The sequence below is a fragment of the Cynocephalus volans genome, chromosome 2, assembly GCF_027409185.1.
Source record: "Cynocephalus volans isolate mCynVol1 chromosome 2, mCynVol1.pri, whole genome shotgun sequence".
Classification (NCBI taxonomy): Eukaryota; Metazoa; Chordata; class Mammalia; order Dermoptera; family Cynocephalidae; genus Cynocephalus; species Cynocephalus volans.
The window spans coordinates 209,635,585-209,652,268 of record NC_084461.1 but is presented as its reverse complement, the minus strand read 5'-3'; the positions used below and the strand labels follow the sequence as shown (position 1 = coordinate 209,652,268).

Below are 16,684 nucleotides of genomic sequence, written 5' to 3'. Positions count from 1 at the left end.
GGGGTTGGAGAGACTGCAAAGGCAGGCGCACCAGCCTCTCAGCCCCTCCTGAGTTCCCCAACCTGCTGGACAACTTGTTTTCTGCTCTGTCCACCACAGGTTCTCCCCATTTCCAGCCAACACCCAGGTCTCAACAGTGCCCTGAATCACCCCACCCTGTGGTCATTCTCCAGCCCAGGAGAATCAGAGGACAACCCAGCCATACTCCAGCCTGAGCATGTCCCGCTGTCCTGTGTGGCCTTGGCCACACTCCATTCCCCTCGAGTCCCAGCCTGAGAAGCTGACACTGGCAAGGCAGACAGGGCAGTTGTGCTCATGATGCATGCTTGGCACCTGTGGGCAGGAACAGGCGGCCATTGGTGTCCCACGGGGCAGGGGCCTGCACTTGGCACCACCACATGCCACACACCCTGTGTGTGCCGTGTCCTAGGCAGTCCTTACCTTGCCACGGTGGCCCCTTTCCCTTCACTTCACTCCGGACAACCTCGTGTGGGCCTGTGGGTTTAACACACGCACAAGGGCAAGAGCTTTCAGACTCACCTCTCTCCTCAGCATGATCTCTGTCTTGAGAATAGGTCCCTGGGAGAAGTGGGCTCCAGCGAAAGCCCTGGGCCTGCCCTCTTTGTACCCCTCCCCACGTCCATCCTACCTCTCTCTCCCCACAGCCCCCTCCCACATGGCTTAGTTCCTCTGCCCTGACTCTCCTGTGACCTCCCATAGTGGCCAGAGCCACCTCCCCCCCTAAGTCTGGCTCCCACTGCCCGCAGGAAGCCCAGTGCCTCTGAGGTCCTCCCAGGCCTGGCCTCCTGCTGTCAACCCATCCTCCCTCCGCTGGCCTCCTAGCCATCCTTCACTGCCACACCCCCCATCACACACACATGCCATAATCACACCTGCGGACTCATCTCTGCAGACTCTGTCCACCTCTCCAGGCTCCGCCGAGAGGCCATGGCCCCCACAAAGCCTTCTGGGGGCCCCTAACAGTGCTCAGCAGCCAGTACTAGGACCCTGGCAGGTCCGGGTCCTAGGCACACAACAGGTCCTGAATAACACTGGAGGAGCCACCCCACTTCTCCCATAAAGAAACTCGTTGTGGAGCAGGATCCCAGAGCGAATGGGGCCTGCCAGGCGGGGAGGTCCTGACAAGAGGCTCATGAGCCTCCTCTCCCATCCTTCCTGCTGGCCTGGGTGGACCTTGGGGCAGTGGACAGCAAGAGGGCTCGGGAGCAGCTCACAGCAGCCCAGCCAGGAGGTGCGCCTGGGAGGAGGGGCTACAGGAGGAGCACCAACTGCATGCTTCACAGCTCAGAGACCTGCCTGAAGTCACACTGCCATGAGCAGCAGGCCCAGGTGACTGAGGCCCACTCCTCTGGTGGCCTCATCTTGCCAGGTAACTCCTGTGGGTTGCTCAACCCAGTGGGTTTGGTCCTGGCTCATGAGGTCCTCAGCCACCGCCCCTGTCTAGTTCCCCAGACCTCAGCCTTCCCCAACCTCCCTAAGTCCAGTCTCCCAGTTCTCTGTCCTCACAGCTCCACGATGCCATTTCCCAGCACAGCCACCATCGGGCTGTCTCACTGTTGGTGTGGTAAGGAATCTCCTGGCCTCTGTACTGTCTAGTTCACCAGCACATCTCAGCACCCAGGACAGACCCTCCCACTTGCAGGATGAATGGGTGAACAGGTGCCCATCTTATAGAGGAAAGCGAAGGCTGAGTGAAGTGGATTTCCAGAGCATGAAAGTCCCTGGCCACAGGACTGCAACACTGGGGGCAGCCCCGGAGTTCCCCAGGTCTAATCTAACCCCCTCCCTTGGACACACCAGCCCTGAGTGCACTTCTTGAAGTGCTTGCTCCACACTCTGGCAGCTGTGCTTGTGGGATGCTGACACCTGCCACCTCCAGCATGTCCCCCAAGAACCATAGAGGCCACATGGTCCTGGGCCAGGGCAGGGTGTGAGGGAGCAGAATACACAAAAAAGGGAGAATGAGTCAGTGGAGTCAGACAAGAAGGCAGATATGCAGAGAACTGCCCCGCATAGAACATTTAGGGGTGCAAGGGAAAGGTGAGGAGGAGGAGGTGCGTGTCATGCTCCTGGGTCCTGACCTGCAAATCCTCATAGCCAGCCCCTTCTAGGACACAAAGGAATGGCATTCTGGTCATCTCAGCCAAAAAGAGCACCCAAGAAAAAGGAATCAACCTAAAGATATTAACCAGGGCTGTTCTAAAGAGCTCAGATTGGAACTTGGGGGAGGCTGTTGCTGCCGGGAGGTGGTCCCCAGGGGCACATCGGCCCACCCTACCCATCCACATCTCAGCTTGGCATACTGACTTTGGCTGCCTGGCTCCTGTGATCTTCCACAGTACCCTGCAGACACAGGGTGCTGCCTGTGCACTCCAGGTGTGTCCACACAGCTGTGCCTCTGGCCAAGACTTCACATCTTCCTGGCACTTCCTGCCCCTCTTGTCAACCTAGTGGAGCTTGACAATCCTCTGCACCCCAGCTCCAACTTCACTTCCTCTTTGAAACCTTCCATGACCACCCCCACATAGAGACAGGCCTTCCCCCCCGCACCCCGAACAACAAGCACACAGGTAGCCCCTCTGTGGGCACAGGATGCCTGTGATGGACAATAAATGAACACTAGGGCTTCCAAAGTACCTGAGGAGACACATAAAGGATATCACATTTTCCAAAGCAAAAATCCATACACATGCTCTGAAAAAGTGTTTTCATGTTGTTTCCAGGTGCAAAGTCAGTTTGACATGCAAATCACATGCAGTGTCACCATTCCAACAGGCAACCACTGCCCACTCCTCACAGAAGTCAAAGCGATGTGATTCGGGACACCCCCTCCTTGCCAGGTGCTTGCTCTCGACAGTCGATGCTCTGGGTGCTACTGGCCCCCTGATCCCCCCCAGTACCAAGGTCCTGCCACAGGCCCCATCTACCCACTAGACAGTGATCCAGACCCAGGCTTGCCTTTCTCAGTCTCACTGACCCCCCCAGAAGCCCACCTGGTCTGGCCTCCTCTGACCCAGTCAAAGCATTGGTCCCCATACTCACCCCAAAACCAGTTCTCTTCCCTCTCTTCTGCCAGTGACCATCTTCAAATGCTCCTTGGATCGTGCCTCCGTCTGCAATGGCTGCCTGTCACCTAGAGAAAAAGCCCTCGACCTTCTCTGCTTCCCGCCTGACTCTATTACTCCAGCATTCTCAGAACAAACCCTCTCATTTCCCAGGCTCCTTCCTGCCTGGGTGCCTTAACACCTCCTCTACCTGGACCCTGGGCACCCAGCTGGCACACCTACAGCCCTGAGTGCTGCCTGCCCTCCCACCTGCATGCACGCAAGCCCCTGCTCACCAGAGCTGCAGCGACTCATCTGCCCTGCTCCCTACCCCAAGCAGCCTGCTGGCTCCTGCTCCCAAACATGAAGCTCATTTCATCCACCAGGCTTAGAAACAATGCTGGCCTGGCTGGACCAGGGCAGGTTCCCAGCCAGGTACTTCCATTTCCAAGGACACGAGCTCTAGAGGGTTTTTTTTTTTAACCCCCCACACCCCAAAGAAGCTGCAGGAAACTGGCCCTAGTGGGATGAGAACCAATGCAGGGTCAGCCCCCATGGCCAGATGAGTGAAACAGGCACAGGGCTGGTAATCTGGCTGGACCTGAGCTGCCTCCCCTCAGGCCTGACTAGTAACTGGGAAGCCACACCAAGGAAGAGGAGCAGGGATGGTTACCATGGTCCTGGGTGCCAGCTTCCTTTCAGTGGGTGGAGAGCAGGCGCTCCTGCCAGGCCAGCCTGGCTTCCAGGGTTCCAGGGGCCCCGTTACTCCCAGCCCAGTTCCCACTCCCAGCAGCCTGGCTTTATGACTTCATTCGCTGAAGTCACTGGAGACAATGCTGAGCGTTCCACTCCTCCAAGTCCAGGCCCAGCCCAAGCAGACGACTCCCCACAGTGTAAATGAGGACAATGCCTGCTGGCCCACGTGGGGAGGGGATGTAGAGGGCAGCGGCCCCGGCCGCTCCTGGCACCATGGACGATGCCGCGGTCCTAAGGAAGAAGGGTTACGTTGTGGGCATCAATCTCGGCAAGGGCTCCTACGCAAAAGTCAAATCTGCCTACTCCGAGCGCCTGAAGTTCAACGTGGCGGTCAAGATCATCGACCGCAAGAAAACGCCCACCGACTTTGTGGAGAGATTCCTTCCTAGGGAGATGGACATCCTGGCAACCGTCAACCACCGCTCCATCATCAAGACCTACGAGATCTTCGAGACCTCTGATGGGAGGATCTACATCGTTATGGAGCTCGGCGTCCAGGGCGACCTCCTCGAGTTCATCAAGTGCCGGGGAGCCCTACACGAGGACGTGGCACGCAAGATGTTCCGCCAGCTCTCCTCAGCCGTCAAGTACTGCCACGACTTGGACGTTGTGCATCGAGACCTCAAGTGTGAGAACCTTCTTCTTGACAAGGACTTCAACATCAAGCTGTCTGACTTCGGCTTCTCCAAGCGCTGCCTGAGGGACGGCAATGGGCGCATCATCCTCAGCAAGACCTTCTGCGGGTCGGCAGCGTATGCGGCCCCCGAGGTGCTGCAGGGCATCCCCTACCAGCCCAAGGTGTATGACATCTGGAGCCTGGGTGTGATCCTTTACATCATGGTCTGCGGCTCCATGCCCTATGATGACTCCGACATCAAGAAGATGCTGCGCATCCAGAAGGAGCACCGCGTGGATTTCCCGCGCTCCAAGAACCTGACGGGCGAGTGCAAGGACCTCATCTACCGCATCCTGCAGCCTGATGTCAACCGGCGGCTGCACATTGATGAGATCCTCAGCCACTCGTGGCTGCAGCCCCCCAAGCCCAAAGCCATGTCTTCTGCCTCCTTCAAGAAGGATGTGGAGGGCAAGTACCGGGCTGAGTGCAAACTGGACACCCGGCCAGGCTCCCGGCCTGAGCACCGGCCTGACCACAAGCTGGGGGCCAAAACCCAGCACCGGCTGCTGGTGATGCCCGAGAACGAGGATAGAATGGAGGACAGGCTGGCCGAGACCTCCAAAGCCAAAGAGCATCACGTCATGGGAGCTGAGGTGGGGAAAGCGAGCACCTAGCGTGCTGAGGGCCTGGGGGCGTGGCGCATAGGTTGTGCTCACGTAAACTAAGTAGCCAGATAGGAGCTGAAGAAGGCACAGGTGCAAGGAACAAGTAAAATTCGTCAATTAAACCACTATTTTGATTACGTGCTATTAGCTTTTTTCCACTTAGCAGCAAAGACATTAACTACTGACCACCAAATAAACCACAAAGTGTATACAAGCTTCGAGAGTGCCCGGTGAGGAGTCTTTTTCTCTAGGACTCAGCCTACCTCCCTCCCTGCAGCGTGGGGGTGTCTGCATAGGGGTCCAGGGACCGGTGTTCAGGCACAGGCAGACTCAGGGTGAGGCCTCGTGGGCAAGGAGAGGGTCTCCACCTGCCAAGCCTCACACTTGTCTCCCTCTGACCTGCCCCATCCCTGATGCCTCCAGGGCTGGCCAGATCCACAGCGCTCCCTCACCTCATGCATTGCAGCCACTCTGACCCCGTCCCACTCCCTCACTCAGCCCCTAGCTCAGTGTCCTCCTCTCCCTCTATCTCAGGGGTCATTTGACATTGGTGACCTTGCCCCTAGACATCCACCCCTGGTCCCCCAGGGGCAGGCCCAGCTGAGACCTTTCACCTGCACCCTCCCCACTCTGTGGACCTGCAAGCCCTGCTCAGCAGCCCTCAGTGTTGGCACACTGGCCAGTCTGTGCTTCCTGTTTGGTCACCCGTAACTCCCAGGAGCATGCTGCCCACATCATGACCAAGTGCTCAAGGTGGCCAGCACCTGAACAGTGTCCCCTCTCCCTCATGCCCACTCAGATCTCTGCCTCCCCACTTCCTGGGGGTTCCCTTGGGCTAAAGTCCACCCTTCCCCAAGAGGGAAAAGCACCAAAAGCCCCACTTTCCTAACCCCTAAGCAGTCCCAGCCCAGGGCCCAGCCTGCTCTAGCCCTGGTGGGTCCCAGGGCATGCCTGGGACTCGGCCACCCAGGAGCCTACACAGGTCAGCAGAAGTCCCAGGCAGGTATCAGGGCCACCCCACCCCCGGCATCCAGAGCACATTAGCACTTAGGGAGGGGGTGAAAAGACAACGCAGGAGGACCCAGAGAAGATGGGCCTAGAGCAGGGCTGGGCACACTCAAAGCAGGAAGGTCTGAACAGAGTCCAGGTGCCTCCGATCAGTGTGAGACCCCTTTTGCCCAGAGGGCACAACCCGTGACTCCCACTTGAGGCCTGAAAAGATCAGCTGGGGAGCCACGTCCTTGGGCCCAGCTGGCAGCCAGCCTCCTGCACACCCACACCCTCAGCCCACGGGTAGCTGAGGCCTGTAGTACACAGGCACCTGCAGGTCCGTGTGTAGCCTGACCCCGTTTCTTTTCACATTGTGGCCTTTGTGGCCTGGTTACTATTATCTGGAGGCTCCTGCTGGTGGGAATGATGACAGGGTGAGGCTGGTACCTCAGCAGGTGGCACACAGTGCTTGGAGCAGAGTGGGAGACTGCAAGGACAGGAAGCAGGGGACAGCCCTGCCCCACCTGAGCTGGGAAGGTGGTCTTGTAACAAATCATGCAGGTCAGGCCCAGCTGGGAGGCTGCAGACCTGCACCCAGAGCCCCTGGTGAACTGAGGGTCACAACTTTCAAGGGCTGCAACCCTCCCTCAGAGAAGCAGAAAGAACTGGGGGATGGGAGGAAAGAATGTGGGCTCAGCTCAGAGGCAGGTTGCGGCGTCACAAAGAGCAGTGCAGGAGTCACCTGCCCCCCACCATGGCCACCCCACCTGTAGCTTCCTCCCCTGAGGGGCCGTCACCTCAAGTCCCATAGTACTGAGATGAGATGCAGGCACCAGGGTGGCCCCAAGGCCTGTACAAGGAGCAGGACGGATGGAAAGGTGACCCTGCCATACTGTACCAGGTGTCCTTTAATGACAGTTCAGATGGGGGTTAAATAGAAAAGTTTCAGCAAGGCCTTGGGGCACAGCCTGGGTGCCTCACACCAAGGGGAATGGGTATATGTGTCTTTCTCCTGTGGCTCCTGGATGGTCAACTGCTTTTGGCACAGGCCTGGGTCCCCAAAAGGCAGGAGTCCTCTACTGGGTGTACAACTGCCCTGCAGGCTCCACAAGGTGTCCACGGGCCCAGCCCAGGCCTGGTTCTAAAAGAAGTCTGAAGCTTTGCGCCGGGCAGGGAGCTGCAGCAGGTTGTCCGTGATAGAGGCTGGGTCCTGTGTGAGGGGCGTGTGTGTGGCAGAGCCAGGGGCTGGCGTGCTTGTGGGGGTCTGTGGCCCGCTGGTTGGGGTCTTGAGGTGGGTCAGGCGTGCTGGAGATGGTGTGTAGCTGGCTCGCAGGGCCCGGTCTGTGTACTTGCTGGCCGTCCTACTCACAAGGCGCTGCAGGGCTGGGGACATGGCTGGGCTTAGGCCTTTGGGGGTGAGGCTGGGGTGGAGGGGTGGGTGAGAGAGGCAGGGTTAGGTAGGCTGGGTGCTGCCAATGGGGCCAAATTTGAGGTCAAGCAGAGGTGCCACCCTTGAGAACCCACAGACCTCTGAGAGTTGCAGTCCCCAGCCCCCTCCAAGGGGAATAATAACACTTTCTAATATGAGCTGAAAGGAGCTCATAGCAGGACAACAGGCCTAAAAGTGCCTCTCAGGACTGGGTCAAGGAGGATGTGGAGGAAAGAGAAGACAGAGAGGGGCCCACGTCCTGGTCCACATGTGGCCACGCTCTGGATCAGAGGAGCCACCACAGCGCTCACTGAAGAATCCCACAGACCTGCCCTGGAATCTGCCCTGCACACACTGCTGGGGGAGGCATCTACACTCTGGGGGAAGTCAAGCGAGAGCAAACAGAGACACGCGCCACCCCCACCTGAGGGCCAGGCCACCCCTCACCTGGCCAGGTTCTCTGTCACCCTCCGCAAGGCCTCCTGCTTCTTGGCTCGGTTCTTCGCGGCAGCTTCGTTGGCCATCTTCAGCCCCAGCCGCTCCCTGCGGCCCGGCTCTAAGATCTGAAAGGCAGCAGGCGTGTGGGTGGCCTGTGCTAGGCCTGCCACCGTATCAGGCAGAAGAGTATCTGCTATGGGCACCAGCCTCTTGCCAGTGGCCTCCCTGATCCCAAAAACCCTCTGTCGCCTCCCATTACATGCCCCTTGAAGTCATCGCCCATCCCACCTGACCTGCCCACCTATCCAGGCCTGGCCCTCTTCACCTGTCCTAACACTCCTCTCAAAGCAGGACTGCCAAGTTATGACCCTCTGACAATCTTTTAGGAAAAAAGTGTGTCTTGTTTTAGAGTGTTTCCCTCTAATTATAGAGTGAACGTCTCTCTGTCTTTATCGACCAACCGTATTTCTTCTGAGAGCTTCCCACATGCATCTGTGGCCTACTTTTTATTTTTTTCTTTTTTCTTAAAAAAAGTTTTTTTGATGGCTGGCCAGTACGGGATCCAAACCCTTGACCTTGGTGTTACAACACCAAGCTCTAACCAATTGAACAAACTGGCCAGCCCCTATCCGTGGCCTATTTTTCTATCAAAGTGCTTATGCTGTGTTCTGTTGTTATTCACAGGAGCTTCGTCTATGCCAATGAACTTACGCTATGCCATACACATTTCTTTCCAGTTATTTAGTTTTATTCATGACATTTTCTGCTGTACTTAATTGATCATTTTCAGATAGCTATTATTTACTTTGTGATCTCTTCCTTGGCTTCTATGTTTGGAAAGTCCTTTCTACCTTAAGATCAGATGAAATATTCACCTTTATTTTCACTTAGCTGTTTTATGGTTATTGTTTTTACTTTTAATCTTTCCACTTTTCGGGAATTTATTGTGCTATACCCATTAAGGACCTAGTTTAATTTACCTCCAAACGCTCTGCCAGACAGCATAATTTGAACTGCCACCTAATTTCTTACCTGCTCTAATTCTTACTACAGCCTGTTTCAGAACTTCTCTTCTTTCCTCTTGGCCTGTAGGTTCTAGACCCAGCAGCACACTTCTGAAGCATCCAGGGTCTTATGATATGCTCTAGTATCTGCAGCATACGTTTCTCTCCAGTATTCCTTTCTCAAGTTTGTCTTGATTATCCCTGTGTCCCAGACAAATTTTGGAAGCAAAGTACCCAAAACCGCTGCCCATACTTTGACTGGATGTACATTACCTCTATGAACTACTCTGGGGAAGGATCAGCAGTGAGATGCCGGGGGGATCCCTGCCAGGCCCTGGAGAAAGGCCGGTGCCCTCAGGCCAGTCACCTGGCAGGTGTCCTCCTCAGTCTGCAGCATGAGCCCATGGCTTTCTTTACGGAAGCCAAGCGACTCCTAGCTGCTGTAACTTTCCACTGCTGTACAAGTGGTCTCTCTTTTTCTGCTGCATTTCAAACTGATCACTGTCAGTGTTTAAAGGGACTGATGAGAGATGACCTCTTACCCAGCCGCCTAACCAGACCTCCTATACTCATTCCAGACCACACCTGACTCCTTTGGGTTTTCAAAGTAGAAGATGTAATACCACACCCTTGGGCTCTGCGACAACACAAACTTCTGCCTCTGGCCACATCTCGACACTCTAGAATCAGCACAGGCAGGGGCCCAGCACCTCGACAGCAGGATGTGCACACTCCCACGTTTCAGGGGCCCTTTCCCTACCACAGCAGTGCCTCAGTTTCCCCAAAAAACTCCCTGCAGACCAGAGTACCTCACCTTCCCGATGGCTCTCCGCAGCCACACCTAACTGTCCACTCACTCACGCCATCCTGGGCCACCCAATTTCTACAGACCACCCTCCACCCCGCCTCCCCACCCCACCAGGCCCTCAGGGGCCACCATGATGCACCCCTGCCCTGACACATTGACTTGGCTCATGAAGAGCCTCCCTTACCTGCTCCAGGCCTTGCACACTCTGCTCTAACCACTCCTACAACCCCTGGCTCAAGCCACACAATCTGGTGTGTCCTTAATTATGTTCTACAACCAGAGACCTTTCTCTGCAAGCACACAGCCCTTCTGAGGACACAAACAATGTCCCACAGCCTTCAGGGCAGTCGTAGTTTCTGGCCTGACTCTCTGTGACCGTCCCACCTCATGTGTGAACAGCCCCCAGCCTACAAGCTCTAGAGTGGCCCAGTCCACTCCCTGTCTTGGTGCCTTGGCCCCCACCGCCCCAATCCCTCCTTCACAGACCACCAAGCCACCTACACTTGTCTTCAGCACCTGACATTCAGAAGTGCTGTCAGTCCTGCTTTGACCAGTGATAGCTGGGGCTCAGCCCTCTGTACTTCAGGCATTCACACTGAATCCCACCCTGTACCCCTCACACTACAACCCACCTTGAAGGCTGGACCCGGTGTCCTGTCCACGTAGGGCGTCTCTGACCCTTCGACTCTCAAGGGTGTGTTCTCAACCTCCCCCCAGGTCATCAATGGGGACTCGTTCACACCTGCAGATGGAGAGCCCATAGCCATCTCATGCCAGGGGACCCAGATTGGGGTACTGCACAGGCCCTCCCCTTCACCACAGCCAGTTTACCCCATGTGCATCCCAGTTAACATCAAGGATGGCAGCTAGCCCTCTTTTCTTCCCCATGACTCTGGAACCCTGGCACCTCCATCCTCTGAGATGAAAATGCCAAGGTCACTGTGGGTCCAAGGCAGGTCCAGGCCCTTGCAGCCATGTGCTTAGCCTGGGGGAGGAGGGAGGGACTGGGTCAGCTAGGCCCCCATGCTAGCACATGGCCAGGGGACCAGCCTGAGAGGCTCCCCCCACCCCAAGGGAGGAGACCCTTGGAGCTTCCAGGGCTCCTAGAACCCCGGGCAAACCTGTGGTGTCTCACATGCCCTGGCCTGTGTCATAGCAACCAGCACCTGAGAATGCAGAGGCCAGTGTGCAGGAGGGCAGAGGGATGCCCACATGTACCAAGGAACTGTCCCAAGCTTCACCCACCTCCTTGTAAGCACTGCCCACACAGCACCCTACCCATTGACGTCACAGTGAGGACCAAACGTGAAATATCACCCCAAGACATCTTAGGTAGGGTCTGCCTGAGAGTCCAGCCCATGTATGGCTGACCCGCCTGGGTACCCAGCCCCTCTCAGAGCCCCAGATCCTAGCCCTGTCCTTGCACAGATGGGAGACTGGGTCCCTAAGTCACCCAAGGTGGGGGGACAGACCCAGGTGGAGCCCATCTCCCCCCAGGCAGTCCCTCTGGTGGACCAGCTTGCCAGCAGGTGCATTTCTCACCAGGGGCAGGAGAAGGGGTGGCAACAAATCCAAATCCGCTCACTCGGGGAGACTCCTGAGGGATCAGTTCCTTGCCGTCGGGGCCCACCTTGCCCTGTTTGTGCTGGAATAAGCAGAGAGGCTAGCGTCAGAAGGGCCGGAGCCCACTCTCTCCAGCTGGCCAAAGGGCAGCTGCACAGGAACACGCTGGAAATGCTTCCCCTCCGCAGGACAAAGCCAAACTCTGGGGCTGGCAGCCCAGTTGGGGAAAGAGAGGGAGGACCCCGCCCCCCAAAAGACCTTGAGAGTCTGCCAGAGTGGGTATCTGAGCAAGAGAAGTTCCCCTCCTCCCACCCAGCATAGTGCCAGTACCCTCAGCCTCAGGCGGCTACTTCCAGAGGATCTTGACTTCAGGCTCCTGCAAGGGGCAGTGCTGACAATGGGGCCTGTGTTCTAGTCTCTTAATGTTTCCCACCCTTCGTGCCCATGACCACCACTGTCCCTCAAAGATCCCCCATTTGTCCTGCTCCCAGGCCCAGAAAATCTCTGCTCTCTGCCCCACCAAGCCCTGTCCCACCCAACCCACCCTCTGGGGCCAGGCTCCCTCTGGCACATGCTGGCTACCCCAGCTGTCCACCCCAGAACCCTGTCTGGTGCCTGTGCATGGGTCTGGTCAGACTGGGCTGATTCCCAGCAGCCTCTTTTCTGTCATGTCCCCACCATCAAGGGAGCTGGCACAGATCTGGACCCATAGAATGTGTCTGATCAAGACAGTGTCCCAGTGAAAGCCCACGGGGGCTGAGAAAAGACTCAGGACCCTGCTATACAGGGGCCCCAGACACTTCCACCTACCAAGCTCTACCAAGCCCAAGAACAGTCCTAACTTAAAAGTGATATCCAAGATCAGAAGGCCATGCCTGCCCACAGCCAGCCCTGCTAGCCCCTCCTGCTCACCTGGGCGTTCAGGGCGGCTGCCTGCTGGAGCTGGGACCTGCTCAGGGCTTGGCTGAAGGGGTCCCTGAGGAAGCGCGTGTTCTTATGCACCACCTGCCGGGGCTTCTTAAACAACTGCTCTTCATCAGAAACACCTGGCAGATGAAGCAGAGACGCCAGTAGGTGTCAGGGGGTGGGCACGCCCCACCTCAGCCCCACTAGCCTAGCAACCTGAGGAGCAGGAGCATGCAAGTCACTCACAGTGGAACAGGAGCATCAAGACTCACTCAGACCCCACGTCCACAGAACCTGAACAAAGCCGGGGATGGCCTCACTTCCCTATTGACCTCACACAGACCCACCTACCCAGACACACCAGACTGCAAGGGAGCAGAAGACTGCAGGACAGCACGTACACACACTCCCTGCAGGCTGATCCAAGCACAGAACCAGGGGCTGGCTGATGAGCTCAGTTGGTTAGAGCGCGGTATTATAACACCAAGGTCAAGGGTCAGATCCCTGAACCGTCCAGCCGCCCAAAAAAAGCAAACACAGAAACAGACACACAGAGCTCCATTCCCCGACCCCGCCCACTCACCCTCCGGGTAGTACATGAGGGAATTCTTGGCCTTGTACTTCCAGGTCTCCACACTGGCCTGGCTGCTCTCGATGGCTTGGTGCTCTGCCGAAGGGAGTTCAAGGTTATCTTTCTGCCTCTACAATCACACAAGAGAAAAGTGATGATCAGAGATGCCCCTGGGCACTGTGCCCATGGCTCTGGGACTCCATCCACACCAACAGAGGGTGCTTATGCTGCCTCCGCACCCCAAGGATACCTTCTCAAATTCTTCCTCAGCCTGGTAGAGCCAGGCATGGCGTGCCCGACTCTTCTCCTTGGCCACCTCCATGATCTCCTGGAAGGAGGCATTGTCCTCACTTGTGTAGCGGCTCAGGAAGACATCCAGACTGGGGAGCAGCTCCTTTTCCTCCTCCTCTCCAGCCTCTCCTGCTCAGGGGTTGCAGGTGGGAACATACAGTACCGCAAATGACATAAACACCACTTTGCAGTAAGAGGAGACGAGCACACCACCCCAGGAATCATGCTACTCTACACGCAGGGCTGGAATCCTCACCCCCAGGCCCAAGTTCTGTCCATGAGAGCCCACACTGCTAGAGGACTCCCCATGGGGGCAGAATCAACCCATGCTGACTGCCCAGGGAGCCCTCAGGTGGTACCCTGCAGATGCCCGGCCAGCTCCACTCATCTGCTGGATGTCAGGAGAAGTGTGTGATCTGATTCAGGTTAGAGAGGCAAGAGTTCATGACCTCTCCTGCCAAAATTGTGCTAGTCCTGTAGGATCTACCTCCAAAGCCCTCAGGCTTTCCCTCCTTCCCTGGGACTTCCTTACCCTAACTGCTCTTCCCCTCCCATTACTTGCACTACAGGTGGGTGAGTGTCACCTAAACCTCTGGACCTGCCGGCTAGCACCAACAGCAGGGACTTCATACAGCCCAGTGCTCCAAATAGGCACAACCCCAGTCACCCCTGCCACCACAGAAAGTGGCACCCCCAATGAGGTGGCAACCTGGTGCTGCGTGTGGTGGTGTACACCAGAGGGGCCATCTGGAGGAGAGCTTTTTCTTCCATTCTCGTGATAGTCTTGACCATCTGCTACATGCTAGACTGCTCAAAGCACAGCGGCTACAAGTTCAAGAGCTGGGGTCAGAAAGATGAGGACTCCATCCCTAGTCCACTACTGACCACCTCTGAGGCCTACAGAAGTTACTGCCGTTCTGGGCCTTGGTTTCCTTGTCTGCAAATGTGAATAATGACTGTACCTATCACTGAGAGTATGGAAAGGATTTCTATATTTACTGACAAGTCGGGTATATATGCACACACACAAAAAGAATCTACCAATTTCCCTGTGATTCATGTGCCACATTCCAATAGAGAATCAAGCTCTCAAGACAACAACAGTGTTAATGGGAAAGAGCTGCACTGTGAAGCAGAAAACATCACGTTTGTGTGAACACACATCTGTGCCAGTACAGCACACTGTAGGCTAGAACTGGGTAGAAAATAGCATCTTGTCCATCTGTGTGTGCACTGGTGTTCTGCTATGGACGAAAAGATTGACCGCACGCAGTCCCATAGCACGCGGTACACTTATATTCAACAGCACTCAGAATGCTCGTTCCTAAACAGATTCCCCATAAAGTGGGGATGTATCATATACACCTGTGTGCCAGTAAACATGTTGAAGACAACTCATTCATCCGTTCTACGTGTTTGTGGAAGGCCCACAAAATGTCATATGCAGTTCCAGGTGCGGAGCACGCAGATGGAAGCAAGCCAAAGTCCCTGCTCTCATGGAGGGGATACTAGTTAGGGAGAGAGAAAAGCAATAAACAAACAGCAAAAGCTTTTAAAATGTTATGTCCTGCAGTGGAAACACAAAGCCACGATGGAAAGCACAGAGCACCAGAGGTGTGTGACTTTACACTGGGAAGTCAGGAAAGGTTTCCCTGAAAGGGTAAAATATCTGAGCAGAGACCCGAAGGAAGAGAAGGAGCAAGCTGTGCAATTATCTGGGGGAAGTGACCAACGTAGAAAAAACAAGTGCAGGGGCCCCTGAGGCATCTTCAGGAAACAGTGACAAATGGAACCTGCTGAGGCCCATGAAGCCCACAGGGTGGGGGCTGGCACACAGTGAGCAGGCTACTGAGAGAGGTGGTGAGATTTCCATTCCACAGAGGTGGGCCAGAGGCCCAGAGGACTGCCTCACATTTGAAAGCTGGATTCAGATCTTCTGCCTCCTAGTCCTAGTGCTCTTTGACCCCACCAGTTACTATTGAGGCAAAAAGACCCTTTGGGGACAAGATATGACCTACACCCTTCTGGACCGCACACCCCACTTCCTCCCACCCCCAGAGCCTCACAGAATAAGACTCCCAGGCAATCCTGACGTATGACCAAAAGAGGGAGCTCTCACTCACCTTCCTCCAGGCCTTGGCCCCGGGGCCTGGGCTTGTTGCCCACCACTCCAATGCCTGTGTGTACCTCAGGGGTTTCAAACGTGGCTGGAGTCACATCTGGAGGGGAGTTAGGAATTAGAGTGAGGTTGTGCCAACAGCTCAGTGGGCTTTCCCTTCTCTGCCACCCACAGGGTCTTCTTACAGGGCGGCGGGGGCTCTCGGGACATCTTGCCCAGGGCAGAACCAAACTTGATGGCAATCTGGCGCATCCGTTCCAAGTCTCCATTCTCCTCAGCCTCTAGGTACTCCTTTTGTGCTTGGAGCTTCTCCACATCAGGAAAGAAATCCCTCTGGATGACCGTCTGGAGGCCCTGTCAGAAAAGATCAGAGCAAGTCAGAGCTACCATCTGGGCACCCCCACCTCACAGTCCATGGCTGTATATGCTAAGGCCCTTGCTGAACCTCCTTCAACTTCTGCCTGCCCCAATGATTGGGTCTTGCTTGAGGGAGCTTGGGAACACTTTCTAGCGAGGTTGAACATCCCATGGCCTTGCTGCAACATCTAACATTATTAAACCCTCTTCGGATGTCCATGAAGCCCTTCACTCTCCCCTTTCCCATTCTCCTTTGCAGGCTCCACCTGCCAGCCAGACCAGTATGGGTGTTGCCACCTTCATTCCACTCACGGACTTCCTATTTCCAACCCAAACTCTTTTCCTGAGTGACTTCAACCAACGAGTCACCACCACCACCACTGGTTGAGATTCCCACGTCTGCACCTCTGGCCGGACTTTGCTCCTGAGCTGCAAATCTGTGCACCCAGCTGTCCACTAACGCCATCTGTCTGTATATCCCCGAGGGATCCCAAATTTAACCAGTCTAAAACCAAATTCACTTCCTTCAATCCCCGCGGCAGCTCCTCCTCCTGCGTCTTTGCAGTAGAACCAACACTTCAAGGAGCGTCGGCGGCCCACTCACTCAATTGATGCCGCCACAACCGCAGCCTGTTTCCAGGACCCCCAGCTCTGTAGAAAGCCTTCTTTGCCACCGTTTTTCCAGTATTTCAAACTCCTACTCACACTTTAAGAGAAAACCTTATCTAACTGAATTCCACCACAAACAGAGCCGCCCCCTTTCTCTCCTGACAACACTGCTAGTGTCTCTCACATCAAGGACACCTCCCTCTGTCCTGTTTGCTTGGCTCTCGGAACTTCCCACACACGAAGAACAGAGAGGGGCTACTCCAATTCCAGGAGGGGACCAGAGTGCCAATATCCAAGAAAAGGAGGGCGAGGAGGGAGAGGGATCCGGAAGTTGCCGTCCCCGCACTGAGGTCGTACCTCGATATACTCTTCTTCGTCCAGGACCCGCTGCTTGCTCTTCGCAGCCGCAGCCTCCCCCGCCGCGCGCTTCCTCTGGGGCCCGGCTGCGGAGGGAAGCAACAAGGCCCGGGCTGATGAGTCCGGCGTCTCCATCACTA

General features: G+C 56.0%; 2 protein-coding genes across 3 annotated transcripts; one reads left to right on the top strand and one right to left on the bottom strand.

The window, feature by feature from the left end:
• Nucleotides 1–4,034: 4,034 nt before the first annotated feature.
• TSSK2 (testis specific serine kinase 2) lies at nt 4,035–5,111 on the top strand. Its single transcript, XM_063085770.1, has one exon. It carries the CDS (start codon nt 4,035–4,037, stop codon nt 5,109–5,111), a length of 1,077 nt encoding a protein of 358 aa, XP_062941840.1.
• A 1,871-nt stretch (nt 5,112–6,982) lies between these two features.
• On the bottom strand, nt 6,983–16,684 carry ESS2 (ess-2 splicing factor homolog). 2 transcript variants are annotated; one of them, XM_063085768.1, is made up of 10 exons: nt 16,545–16,684; nt 15,407–15,575; nt 15,226–15,321; nt 13,062–13,231; nt 12,824–12,941; nt 12,247–12,380; nt 11,314–11,416; nt 10,404–10,513; nt 7,969–8,084; nt 6,983–7,513 (listed from the first exon to the last, which is right to left on the bottom strand). In XM_063085768.1, the coding sequence occupies exons 1-10, from the start codon at nt 16,677–16,679 to the stop codon at nt 7,234–7,236; spliced, it is 1,431 nt and encodes a 476-aa protein (XP_062941838.1). In that variant the 5' UTR covers nt 16,680–16,684; the 3' UTR covers nt 6,983–7,233. The 2 variants fall into 2 exon arrangements, with proteins under 2 accessions (XP_062941838.1, XP_062941839.1); XM_063085769.1 differs by having other exon boundaries at nt 7,360–7,475.